At 37.1% G+C, this 12,708-nt stretch overlaps 1 protein-coding gene across 4 annotated transcripts in view; it reads left to right on the top strand.

Annotated features, from left to right (window-relative positions):
* KATNIP (katanin interacting protein) overlaps positions 1-12,708 on the top strand; it is a 66,895-nt gene that overhangs the window by 15,348 nt on the left and 38,839 nt on the right. For 3 of the 4 annotated variants that reach the window (XM_082313546.1, XM_082313547.1, XM_082313545.1), the window contains exons 7-12: positions 1,044-1,193; positions 3,272-3,435; positions 5,526-5,638; positions 6,093-6,207; positions 6,631-6,837; positions 10,984-11,124. In XM_082313546.1, coding sequence (XP_082169672.1) covers positions 1,044-1,193; positions 3,272-3,435; positions 5,526-5,638; positions 6,093-6,207; positions 6,631-6,837; positions 10,984-11,124 — 890 coding nt within the window. The remainder of the gene's footprint in view (positions 1-1,043; positions 1,194-3,271; positions 3,436-5,525; positions 5,639-6,092; positions 6,208-6,630; positions 6,838-10,983; positions 11,125-12,708) is intronic. The other variant, XM_082313548.1, reaches the window with a different exon arrangement.

The raw sequence follows: 12,708 nt of genomic DNA, 5'->3' as shown, positions 1-12,708 counted from the left end.
CAGCCAAATCTTCCCAGTCTCAACTTCCTCCATTTCACATCCTGGATGCTGCGTACCTGTCGTCATAGCATGTGCTATTCATCCCTGATGAAAGATGTATTAATTCGAGAAAACAAATCTATCCATCTATGAGCCGCTTCCTTGTCAGGTCTTCTCCTTTGGAGACCTCAATGTCCAAACCCAAACCCAGTCACTAGGTCTCAAAGATACTTAGCTTGTTAAAGGTACAGAGTCCAGGCAGAAAACAGACCTTGACCTACATTCAGTATTTCTCAAAATTCCCTCCCCATGCATTTCAGGTACATTCATTGGGGTTTGGTTTTGTTTTGGTTTTTTCCCCTCTTTTCCTTATCCATAGCTAATTCCCTAATTTAAGAGGAACAAGAGGAACAATCTTTGAACAAATTGAGTAAAGGAGTGTTCCTCTCATTGTCATAGAGGTGGTGGAGTGTGAATGGGGAGAGGTGGCAAACAAAGAGACAGGAACAAGGGATGGAGCAGCAGTGAGAACAAGATCTCCGGAAGAGTACATGATTTTTTTTTTCCAGAGAGAAGTTTCAAAGCTGTGATGCAAACAATGGAGGCATTAATAATTCTCAAATAAAAAAGAGAAGAAGTACTCTTATGAACTACACTAGGCAACACTCTCCCCCTTTGAAATTTCTACATAAGACAACATTTTAGTCTATATTTTAAGAATTTATTTTGGTATAACTACGTTAATAAGTGACTCGTGCCTTCTTTTTTATTTTTGCTTTTCTTGACAGTGATGCAGGTAAATATCTAGTACAGATGAGATATATTGGTACCTTATAGGGGTATATTTTGTTTTGTTTCATGAAGTTAGTGCAAGCCATGCGTATGTACTTCTACATCAATGGAGCAGTATCAGTGAAAATGAGGGAGGATGGAGGTTATCACTTAAACTATGCCAGCATAATTAAAGTGGCAAAATTTTAGCAGTTAAGATCCATTTTTTCTCTGGCTGGCTGCTCCTAAATATCTCTGAAGTTGATTATTTCTATTCCCTTATTATCTTGCAGAAGTGAAGCCACTACGAGTTCTCTCGGCAAAAAGAAAAGATAATGCTGAAATGTATATTCCTGTCAGACCAATCGTGTTAAAAAATAAAATCACTCGGCCACTGTCTGCTGAGTTCTTGCAGCAGGAAAGACATGAAAGAATTTGTTCTAGTAAGAAATATATAAATATGTATTTATATATATGATAAGAATATATAATGTCAATAAGGAGAGTGTTCATGCTTTTTTCCCCTCTGGCTCAGATATAATTTCAGCACATATCTGTCATGTGATTTTTCTTAGCTGTTGTTCTTTTTTTTTGTGTGTTTTTTTTTGTTGTTGTTTTTACCCCCTCAAGTGTTTTGACTTAAGTAAAATTGTGAGAGAGTCCTAGAGCCTGTATACTTCGTATAATTTAGTCTTCTGCTACATCTTTATTACCTTCTCTCTCTTTTTGCTTCCACAGCATAAGACTTTTTCCTCTCCCTTTCAGTTCTTGTGCTTGCTCTATGTTTCCCACTTTCCTCATGGAGATCTGTTCCCTGTGGTATTAACAGAAGCGTGTCTTCGCAAAGTCAGCAATTGACGCTTTGGTGGAAGATTTGAATACAATGCATTTATAGCAATAAAGGCATAGTTTTCCACAGCGCAGCAAAACTAGCTCTGTTGCTGCTTGGGACTGTACTTGAATTACACCTTGAACACTGCAGATCAGTCTCCACTGCTGGGTAGGTATGCGGGTATCTAGTACCATATGGGAAAATGTTTTTCCTGGACTGGAGAACACCATTTTGAAAGCACTGCTGCTTATTCTAGAAATCTGCTGCTAAGGTGTGGTCTTTACCTGGGCTAAAAAAAACCCCAAATCTAGGGGCTGAAATCATAGCTGCAGTTGTTATTTCAGCACAGTCCTTAACTGGACAAGTCTGATGAACTTGAGTTTTGAAAGGTCTGAGTTTTTCAGACTTACCATACTCTATGGTTAAGACACTTTTCTAAAAAGCAAAATCCAGATGTGTCCCAAGACAGCAATAAAGCTAATGGTTTGAAAAGTCAAAATATTAGTTTCTTAATTGGCAGAAAACCAATTTAAGGAAAAGAAGCTGGTTCTTTTTGGCTTCAGAATAAATCCTCTTTGTAGCTTCTGAGACCCTCACCCACCATCTGTCTGAGCAGATGCTTGCTTTGACCATTTTCCAAAGATGTGTGTAGCATTTTCTCAGGTTATAATAGTGCTTCTAGAACTGTTTCTGTCCAACTATCACTTTAAATCTTTAAATTAATTTCATTTCACGGGGATGGTATAGTATAGAAAAATAAAAAGGACTTTATTCTGTCTGTGTGTTTGCAGAGATGACTAATGCTTGTTTAAAGTTTTTATGAGTGAAGATGGCATAGGGCTTAGAATGTGAATGCATGCAAATCTCAATTCAGTTTTAACTTCCTGTCTTTTCAAGGTAGACTTCATGTTACTAGCATCCACTGCCATTTTACTCTCCTGCTTAGTAAACCTCACTGCAGCAGTATGAGCACATTTGCATATCAGCCTGTTATGTATATTTTCACTTGATCTTAATGTCTGTACAACTTTGGTCTCTTTTCTTCCCTTGACTTTTGAAGACCTTGAATAGAAGCACTGCGCTTCTCTTTTAGTCCAGTCTCAGATCCACTATCGTTAAATTTTATTTCCTTTCTTTTAAACCTGTTTATAAGCTGTGACGTTTCTGTTTCTCTATGATGTTTAGGAAGATTGGGAGGCGTATGGGCATTTTGATGACTACTTAAGTGATAAGGTCATTTATTTTGCCTTGCAAATAGCAACTCCTGACTCCCCTTGTTTTGCTAGAAGACTCTGGGGATTCCTCCAAGATAGCTGAACACCCCAGTTACATTGAAAAAGTTCAGGTGTGCTGAAATTATATGTACTTTTTTCAGTGAACTGTTACAAGGCATTTCCATTAAATACCTGAATAAAGCAAGTACAAAAAATGTTAAAGCATAAAAATTATGTTTCTCATTTGTCAGTTTTCCTCTTCTTATGATACTGTTGCAGCTGTCTAAAGTAGATGTGACCTGGAATCTTAATATAAGAACAAATTGGAGCAATTCAGCCTTGCTTGGGATGGTTACAGACTGCTAGCAATGCCCTGTGTCAGTAACTGAATCGGATGTTTCACATGTACACTGTTGTAATGTTCCATACTTATATGTTTGGACAAATGAATATTCCTTCCTTCTTTTTGTGGCAGGACCATTAAGTCGACCAGAAAGACCGCTTTCAGCAACTCGAAAGAATGAGTGTGAGAAGGATCCTGATCTCTCAGTTTCAGCTGTGGTTAAAGCAATGCAAATTGAAAATGAAGTCTTGCAGAGAGATCTGCAAAGGCAGACAGTTTCCACAAGCCCTCAAAAGGTATGGCAAAATACAGAAAAGGGCTGTTTGATCAAGTAGCAAAACCCCTATGACTTACAGTCTCTTGTACATTAAGATTATGTATGAATGAATGGCGATGCCTCTTAAGTGTTATTTAATTTGTATTATTCTTCCATAGGGTGGTTTTCTTTAATCTGCTTCCTCAGGATGGCATCCCACAGCTCTCTCTTGATTTCAGGGATCACTGAGCAACTGATAGACCAGTCACATGATATGTCTATACAGCCAAATGCACAGCTGCAGGCCTGGTTGAGCCATTTTCATTCTGGAAGCTTCTTAAACAAGATTTCCATACCAATAAATCCTACCTTCCTACTGGACTCATTAATATGGGCACTGTTCCCTGTTAATACATGCTCTGCTTTTGGAGCAGAGCTGTCATGTACGCTGCTGGCTCTTAGTGAGGAGGAGCTAGTACGAGTTTTCTGCACCAATGTGTGTACATCTCTTATCTCCAGCAACCATGTTCAAAAGCAATTAAAACCTCATCTTATAAACAAGGAAATCAACAAAAATCCACTCCCTTCTGATTCAGGTCACACCATTATTCCTTGTTAAATTAAAGAGTAAGGAGGCTTGTGTTGACAATCCTGGCTAAACTTTGAGCATACCCAGTAATTCAGTTCTCCTAACAGAGAGAAAGTACCTAAAGAAATTTGAGCATGAACTGAAATTTACAAAATTATCTGTTATGGACAGTATTCATGGATTCGAAGTCTGCTTCCAGTTTGGTGTTTAGGAGACTCATTTTTATAGGAAGGAAAAGAGAGATGCCTAGACATTCTTGGAGTTACTCATTTGAATTCTGAGAGTTTCCAAGACAGCTGACTACTTTAACCTAAGCTGATGTTCCCTGAAGTTGGGAGTTGATGTTATGATGAATATGTGTCCACTGTCATCACTGAGCCAACATTAGGTTTCTGGGGAGTTTTGGTTAGGATCAAAGGTTACAATGTTCTTTTACTATAGGTAAGTACTTTACATATGATTTCACCCTCTAGGTCAACTTTTCAACCTTATTCCTCTTGTTTTTGAGATATTTATAGCTTCGTGACCGAGAGAACAAATTCCATTGAATTTTCTCACATAATGTATCTTTCTGCTAACATTAGGACTAATTTTAATATTGTTGTGCTTAAATTAAAAATAATGAAATAATACTTAAAATAGATGTAATTTTACCCTGACATTTGAGGTGGAGTTTCAAAAACCCACTGTGAGTTCTCAGTCTTAAAGCTGACCTAAATGATCTTCCAGAAGTAATTTAATTTTGCTTATGCAATTACGGGATTGTGGAACTTGGCCTTTGATATTTAAATGTATAACAATGAAGAATTTATAATACTAAAAAAGTAATTAACTTCTAAGCATTTTAAAGTTCTTTTGTTCTTCAAAAATTGTAGAAATGGAAGTGACCTAAGAACAGAAGGACTGCCATTCCTCATCTGACTAGTTGTTCACTGTGCTGAGTATTCTGTCTCTGACAAAAGCTACCAACAAATTTTTAGGAAAAATAACAAAGGGAGCAGGGTATACTTCCAAAGTGGGGTACAGGCACAGAAAGAGCCCATAACATTGTAAGAACTGCAGGACTTTTCCTCTGTTTTCTCTTAGATAGTCACTACTGATAATTCTATATTTAAAAAAATAAATCAAGATTTTATTCTAATAAAACTGAGATTTTTTGGGTTTGAAAGTCTTTACGATCCTTTTTTTGAGAAGGAGAAAGTCTAGGCAGACCTGTGCCAAAGCTTTGGCCAACTGAGTGCTACCAAATGTATACAATGAGATTTCAGACATACATATATTTTTTTGATAGTCATCAGAGAATGCTTTTACGTTACTTTTCTTCCACATAGAAGATCAAGCTCCGAGCTCAGCTCTTTCATTGCAAATCAAGACCAATTCTGTTAAATGTGCTTTAACTCAGTATAGAGTTACAAATTAGCTAAGGTTAGCCGAGACCAGAGTTGGGCCCAAACTCGTATCTATTCCAGAGATGCAGGCTGATACTCATTGGTATGTACAGAACAATGTGAATGAAACACATTCATCTTTTTCTTACTTAGAAGAAATTTTCTGTTTCATCTGTTGTTTCTGCAATGGCTGAACCTCCAGAAAAAAGCCAGACAAGGACTGCAGTCACAAAAGCTGTTGAAAGGATTTGTCCTTTTGGAAGCAGGTATATATATTTCCTTTAAGGCTAGCTTCCTTTTTTGAAGAGATATTTTTCAGTATACCACCAGGTGTAGTGTAGTACCACTACACCTGATAATCTTTAGATACCTGAGACATCATGCAAGTAGTAGCAAACCAGGGAGAAGGTTCCAGCCTTAGGCCAGTCTCTGTGGATCAGTGAACTGCCAACATCTCCCTCTGTCTTTATATTACCTATGTTTACTTTCTCAGACTGCCTCAGAATCAGCTGAGAACTGGAGCCCAGTCTTTTAACCAAACTCTGTGTATCTAAAGTGGGATGCTGCAACAGTTGTCATTCAGCATGGGGGTACATGGGATTTTTCTGTGGAGCATGTGGGTTCATCCTGTCATCTCTTCACCTTCGCACCAACAAAACTATTTCTTAAAAATACGGGAATTATGAGGAAGTAACACATAAAAGAATGTGTGTGTTTCAGACAACAGAAGGAACTTCTGAAAGACCTTCCGGAGCCTGAGAGCCATTCTGCCTGTGATAATGACATATTCCTATCTGATGACAAATCTGAAGTAGATTCCATGTTGAGAGAGAAGGTTTGTGTATATATGCACCACAACTGATGCTTCCCAGTATTACTGAAATAAAAGCACATCAAATGATCTGTATTCCACCAATTCTGCCCCACGTCAACTAATAAACCTATGGCAGGATAAGAGAAGAGAATTTAGCACCGTTCCTTTGTTCATCAGAATGACAAAGGAAGCAGACAGAGAGAACTGTTTTCTCCTTAGGCTTTGTAAGAGGATCGTAAGTTCTCTTCTCTTACCCTGATAGATTTATTAGTTGATGTGGGTAAGAATTGGTGGAACCAGAATGATGAATGTCATCCAGATAGCCTTGAGTTTGCAAGCTTTTTGCTTCTGACTCATCAGTATTGTAGTCTTAACAGTCTTTATTTTGTTCCACATTTTATTGTTTTGTCACTTATGTTTATACTGTATTTCATTTTGGTCCAGATGACAACCAGTATGGAAGTACGTGATGCCATTTATGTGACTATGGAACTTCTTTCTAACTGGGGAGATCCAGTAAATGTGGGCCTGAGCGAGGTGGAATTCTTTGATTTACACAATGAAAAGATATTTGTGTCTCCTCATGATGTGGACATTCGAAATGCTGACAACCCAGGGGATTTGTGCTGCTTGGTCAATAAAAACTTAAATGTAAGACAGCTTAGTCCTGGATGTAAAAATTTCTCATTATAATATTTCTTTAATATTTGATCACTAGTTTTTTTGTTTAGAAACATGATTGCATTTTGAACCTGACTTGCATAACAACTATCTGATAATTTAAAAAAATACAAATATTGCTTGTTACTAACAAATCCAGCTTTCCTGTCCAAGATGTTGGTATTCAGTTATAATTTTGTTTTAGAACAGAATTTGATTAATTTGCCTGACTTACTTAACTGAGCAACTGGAAGGAAGCAGCTTTAACTCTGCCTCCTTATATATTAACTCTGTGGTGTTGTCTTGGATGAAAGAACACATTCAGTTTTTAAAGTATTGTAATGTAATCATAGTATCTGTAGAACGAGATCACAAAACTTCAAGGACAGGGAATTTCACATTTTTATAGTATGTCTGCTGATAAACTTAATTCTTGTGATCTGAAGGTATAGGAGCTTCACTGCTAACTTCTTCCAGATGTTTAATATGAATTTAAGTAAACTTAAGAAGGAAACATGCTTATTTTCTCCTGTCCCCTTATTATCCTTTTACCTAGGGAACAATCACGGAAGAGTAAGAATGCGTAGGTAGGTAGTTTTGAACAAGAGATTAAGAAAAATGTGTGGCATGGTAAAAGTATTTCATGGCTCTTCTGTGAGACAGTGAAATGAGGAGACATGAAGTGCTTACATACTAAAGACAATGGACAAAAGGCAATAACTGGTATGAAATTCTGATGCTATTGAAGAGATTAGCAAATGTCCATAGCCCTTCATACAGCCATAATTTCATTTGTGCTGCACATTCACTGTGTGTCCTTTGTCTCCATGGGCCTTCAGTGCTAGCATTCTAGTAAAAATTAGTATGATTTTAGTGGATGAGGATACTAAATGACTTAGTCTGTTAAAAACCATAAATTTTAACTCATTTCATGCTAGTGATACTTTTCTACTTGTAGGGTGAATGAGAATAGAAAGAGGGCAAATATGCAGTATTTTGAAATTTAGTTGAAACTCAGAATGAAATATTATTTCCAGACAAATATTTTTACTTGAAACATCTTTCTTTCTGTCTCCTGAAAATTGTAGTTTGGGTGTCGTAAATACCCATTCTCCTTTATAGGCTGTGTCATAAATACCCATTCTCCTTTATAGGCTGTGCTCTCTGGCAGGTGACACTTAGTAGTAGTAGCAACTCTCAGATTTCTAGATAATTTTAAATTATGTAGTAATATATTCATTAATCCATCATAAACCTGTTATTCTCAGCATTTCTCACATATTTATATATTCCATTATTCTTAAGTAATGAGGTTTTATATTTCATTGGTCAATATATTCCTTTGATTTGTGACACTGTGATCTCCTCTCTTGAAGCTGGAAAGGTATTGCATCAGAGAAGATGCAATCTGGACAGGGAATATGGTCCCAGAATGTGTATATGTGATAACTGAACTGCAGACTCCTTCAGAAGTCAAAGCAGCATTTTCAGTTTGTGTACATTTCAGATCATACAGGAAAGCTTTTGGGTGCTTTAGAAAAACCAACAAATTAATGAATCTCCAAGCAACTAATATTTTCAACAGAACGAAAACTAACATAAAAACTTACTTTGTGGAAAACTCACTTTACCTCGGTTGAAACACTTCCGTCTTTGATCATTTACGTGTACATTTGTCTCTGAGAATAGACATACTCTTATTGAAGATCAGGGATTTTGTTTATTTATTGATTTATGTATTTAATTGCCTCCTTCCTTGTACTTCTTGATATGCTGTAAAAGAAAAAAATGCCTGGCAGAACATAAGGTGCTCTCAGCTAAGGAAATAGTGCCTGAGGGGATATAATGCTTAATAAGACATAGATAAGGCATTTCATTAAAATCGTTTTCAGTAAACCTTTTTGATTCTTACATGCATATATAGGTCTTTTAAACCTCAGAATAACAAGGACAGGTAACTGTAATTCTAGAAATATCTAACACAGGTATTTCTTCACAACGGTGAACCCTCAGACCCAAGTCATTCCTCTTCACAGTGCTCAAGCCTTCCTTCACTCTCCATCAGGTATACCTTCAGTACCCACACAAAGCAGTGGCTTGGGCCAGTCTCCCACAAAATCTAAGACCAAAGCTTCCCACTCTCGCTTTTTTCCTTGATCCAGTTCAAATGTAATTCCTACTCCTGACGTATCAGGTTCACCCTGAAGGTTCAGAGAACTTTTGCACTAGATTTTTCAGTGCTAGTTGCAAAGGCATTAACTCCAGACATGATGTGAAGGCAAAGACATCACCATCACTCTTAGTGATAAAACAGGAGAGTCCTCCACAATCTCATGAGTTTTGGCATGGACTCATCAAGGTGCCTTCAATTTCTGGTGTCAGATCTTTGACATGCCGATGGAGACTGTAACACCTGTGAATTTGTGTATCCTCAGTCCTAAGCAGTTACTTCCACTGATAAACAAAATGATCTCTACAGCTGCTTCTCACTCAAGACACAATACTCGGCCTGGCACTGATATGCCTTCTATTGTTTGGAAGATCATGTGCAACTTTACAGAGAAACTAGTGAGAAGCATGAACAGGTCTCTCCAGAGTCCGTTTTGGTGCTGAATCTGGCGCCCTCCTGTGAAGGCACCTCTGGTGCTATCTCGGTGCACACCAGAACCTATTGATTTCTAGGGAATCAGGTCCTGACTTGAGAGGTCTGGAGATGGATTGCTCATCAGATGTTTTCTGCTGTTAGGAAATTATTTTTTAATGATTCTTGTTCATAATAGGACTTGAATAACATCATCTAGCTTTGAAATTGATCCTGGAATTCAGTTCACACTGGTTTGAGGGCTATCCTTAATTTCTTTGATGTTAAGAAGCTTCTTTCTTTTTATATATATAGAAAGGATTAAACCTGTCTGGCACTCTTATGGCTATTTATGCCCAAAACTGACATTCAAAGCAACAACAGTCTCCCAAAACTTTTTGAGAGGCCTCTGGGGCAGAGACATCGTGGACCATTAGAGCTTGGAATACATAGATGACCACTCTGAGCAGTGGATCTATTCATGGTATCTTTGAACAGACTGGCAGAGCTCTGTCCTTACCATCATTAGGCACATGCCTAAAGTACTTGATAGGAAAGTTTTGTAGTTATTGCCTTCAGGCAAAACTGAAAGACTCACTTCAAAGGGAAAGGATGTGGAAAAATACTGACTTCGTGTACCTACCGACTACATGTACTGTATAGCATTGAAAACAGAAAGGGAGCTAATTTATCTGCTAATCTCGGATCACTGAAATGTTGTCTGCATGTATATTTACTTTGTGGCCTCGTTCATCTCTGGTTTGGGGTAACATTCGACATCAAGTATATTAACATTCATCATTTTGATTTTGCAACTCTTTGCTCCTTGCTTCTTCCTGAGCTGCCACACATCCTTTTCCTCCATTTCTGAACACGTAGAGGTAGCAGTTCTGAACAAGGTGCAGAATTAGGTGTCCTTTGGTACTTTAAAATGTCTTGATTGTCACTTGTCTGTAAAATTCATGTTGGGAGCTTCTGTGATGTCTTAGAAAATTTCTTATAAAATTTCAAGTGTAGAGTCCTATATACAGCTCTAAGGAATAGATCTGTAAGTGAAATTAGTTGTCTGCAAAGCCTGATTAAAATAGAGGCAGTGAAATAAAATTCTATCAGATTCCCCTCTTTAGAGGGCAAAACAGAAATGTAAGCACTTTAAGAAATCGTAAAATGATTATACAGTGTCTGTTGTGCTCAGTGATCCCCTCTAGTGCCTGCCAAGCTGATTAATTTGATTAAGATAAACTGGGCTTGCTTTGACCCTGCAGTTACAAAGCATGGCAGACTGCCTGTCATTTGTGAGCATGCAGATGTCTTACCGGGACAGCAAGCAGCTGACCTTTATCTAATTTCCAGGTTGTTGTGAGCTGTCTTACAGGGAGGAGAGTCAGATTTACTGTTTGGAAATGAGGTTAATGTTTTGCTCTTAACATAGTAGATTTTATGAAATGGTTACTTTTCTAATCGATGTATATTTTTCTGTGGGGTGGTGAGTTAATTAAAATATGCTGCTTTAGGAGAAAGAGTGTTAGTGACAGTCTGCTTGTACGTGTTTTTAGACCACGAAGGAAAGCTTCCTTTGGATGTGCCCTTTCCATCCACCCATCCAACTTTACTTTGTTATCCGCAACCCCACCCGGTCACATGACTTTGGTATATCCAAGATCAAGATTTGGAATTACAACACAACAACTCCCTGTGTAAGTAGTCTTTTCTCAACTCCTCTGTGTGTATGCTCTACCTTGCCTAGGGAAATTCAGTTTGATCTTCTTTCCAAAAGTATGAAATAAAAGTAGATACCATTTTCTCTAATAAAATAGTGAGCTAGGAGGTGTCCATGTCTACTGTGAAATTTGCTTGTCTTAATTGTAAGTGGTAGCAATGTAAGTTAACATTTACATTTTCATACATTTTCATAGGCACAATTAATATTTTCTTTTCTAAAGAAAATATTTTCTTTCTAAAGACCTAATAAAAGGCTTGCATATTCTGTCAGTTAATCCTCTACTGTGGTGAGAAATAAAGATACAAAGGTAAATGCATCTTAATATTCAGAACTTGCAGTTGTTTTATCACGATATAAATAAATGTGTTTAAATATGTGTTTTCTCATGTATATAGGTATAAATAGGCTGACTGTTGCTCGATTTTGGTTCTGTCACTTTAATTAAAAAGTATACTAACTGTGTGTTCATAATAAAACAAGTAATCTAGTGTTACAAGAGAGACATCTCATGGCAGATGGTCTCTTGTTTGTGTGTTTGAATGTCACCATGGAAATTATTCTTGTTTGTATACTGCAATGTTAAGAAAAAAATCCCAGGTACTGGATCAAAGAAGATTTGCTGTCCTGGATTATGAATAAGAGGCTTTATCCCTCTGGTTTTGCTCTCATCCATGTTCTTATGTAAGCACATATGGTAATTTATACTATGGAAACAGCCGTGGAAGGGACAGCTTAAACAAATTTACTACAACATGATTTATATTTATTTTCTGGAATTTTAATAGCTTTTTCTATTAAAATGTGGCCTACAGACTGTTCCGTCATCATTAGAGAGTGCGAAAGGGACTGCTGTTTTTGGAGGTAATAGTATGATTTGTTACCAAACCTATTGAATATAATGCAGGAAATACACATAAATGTGTTTCTGTATTTCAAGGCACTGTTTTTTTAATAAACCACTATGAGGTAAGCTGTAAAATCCATTAGGAATATAATCCCATGGATTTTGGTGGCAGTGCAGCCATCTACATTGACTAAAGAAATGTCCCATTATCCTTAAGATGAAAGAATAATACAAAGCAGTTCTGCCTAATTCTGTAATTTGTCCTGAGGAAGTTTTGTCTGAGATGTATAAAAGCCAAAAATATAATTAGCTAACAATTTTCTTCCTGGTAATGTAAATCCAGAGCCAGATTTCTGTGTAGGTTTTTTGTAATCATTCTAACCTCCTTCTTTCCCTCAGAAACCACGTAAGTGAGAGGTGCCAAGTAGTTCTTCAAAAAACAGAAAAAAAATTAATTCAGGCCAGTACTTTTAGATTGTTGAAAATGTTTGAGTTTTAGAACTTAAGTCTGGGAGTAGAAAAAATATGTCTGGAGGAAGCTGTAAAAGATTAAATCGTTGTCATAGATTCCTTGATTCAGTGTATTACAAGGAAGGTCTCAGAGAATGCTTCATCTTGCCTTTATTTACTTCAGATGAGGTCTGCAAAAAAGGAGGTCATTTTTAGTCTGCAAGAACAGATAAAGTGTAAGTGAGGGCACCCAGTTCTTTTCAA

Source organism: Platalea leucorodia (genome assembly GCF_965183815.1).
Source record: "Platalea leucorodia genome assembly, chromosome: 5".
Lineage (NCBI taxonomy): Eukaryota > Metazoa > Chordata > Aves > Pelecaniformes > Threskiornithidae > Platalea > Platalea leucorodia.
This window is presented reverse-complemented; position numbering and strand designations above follow the sequence as displayed.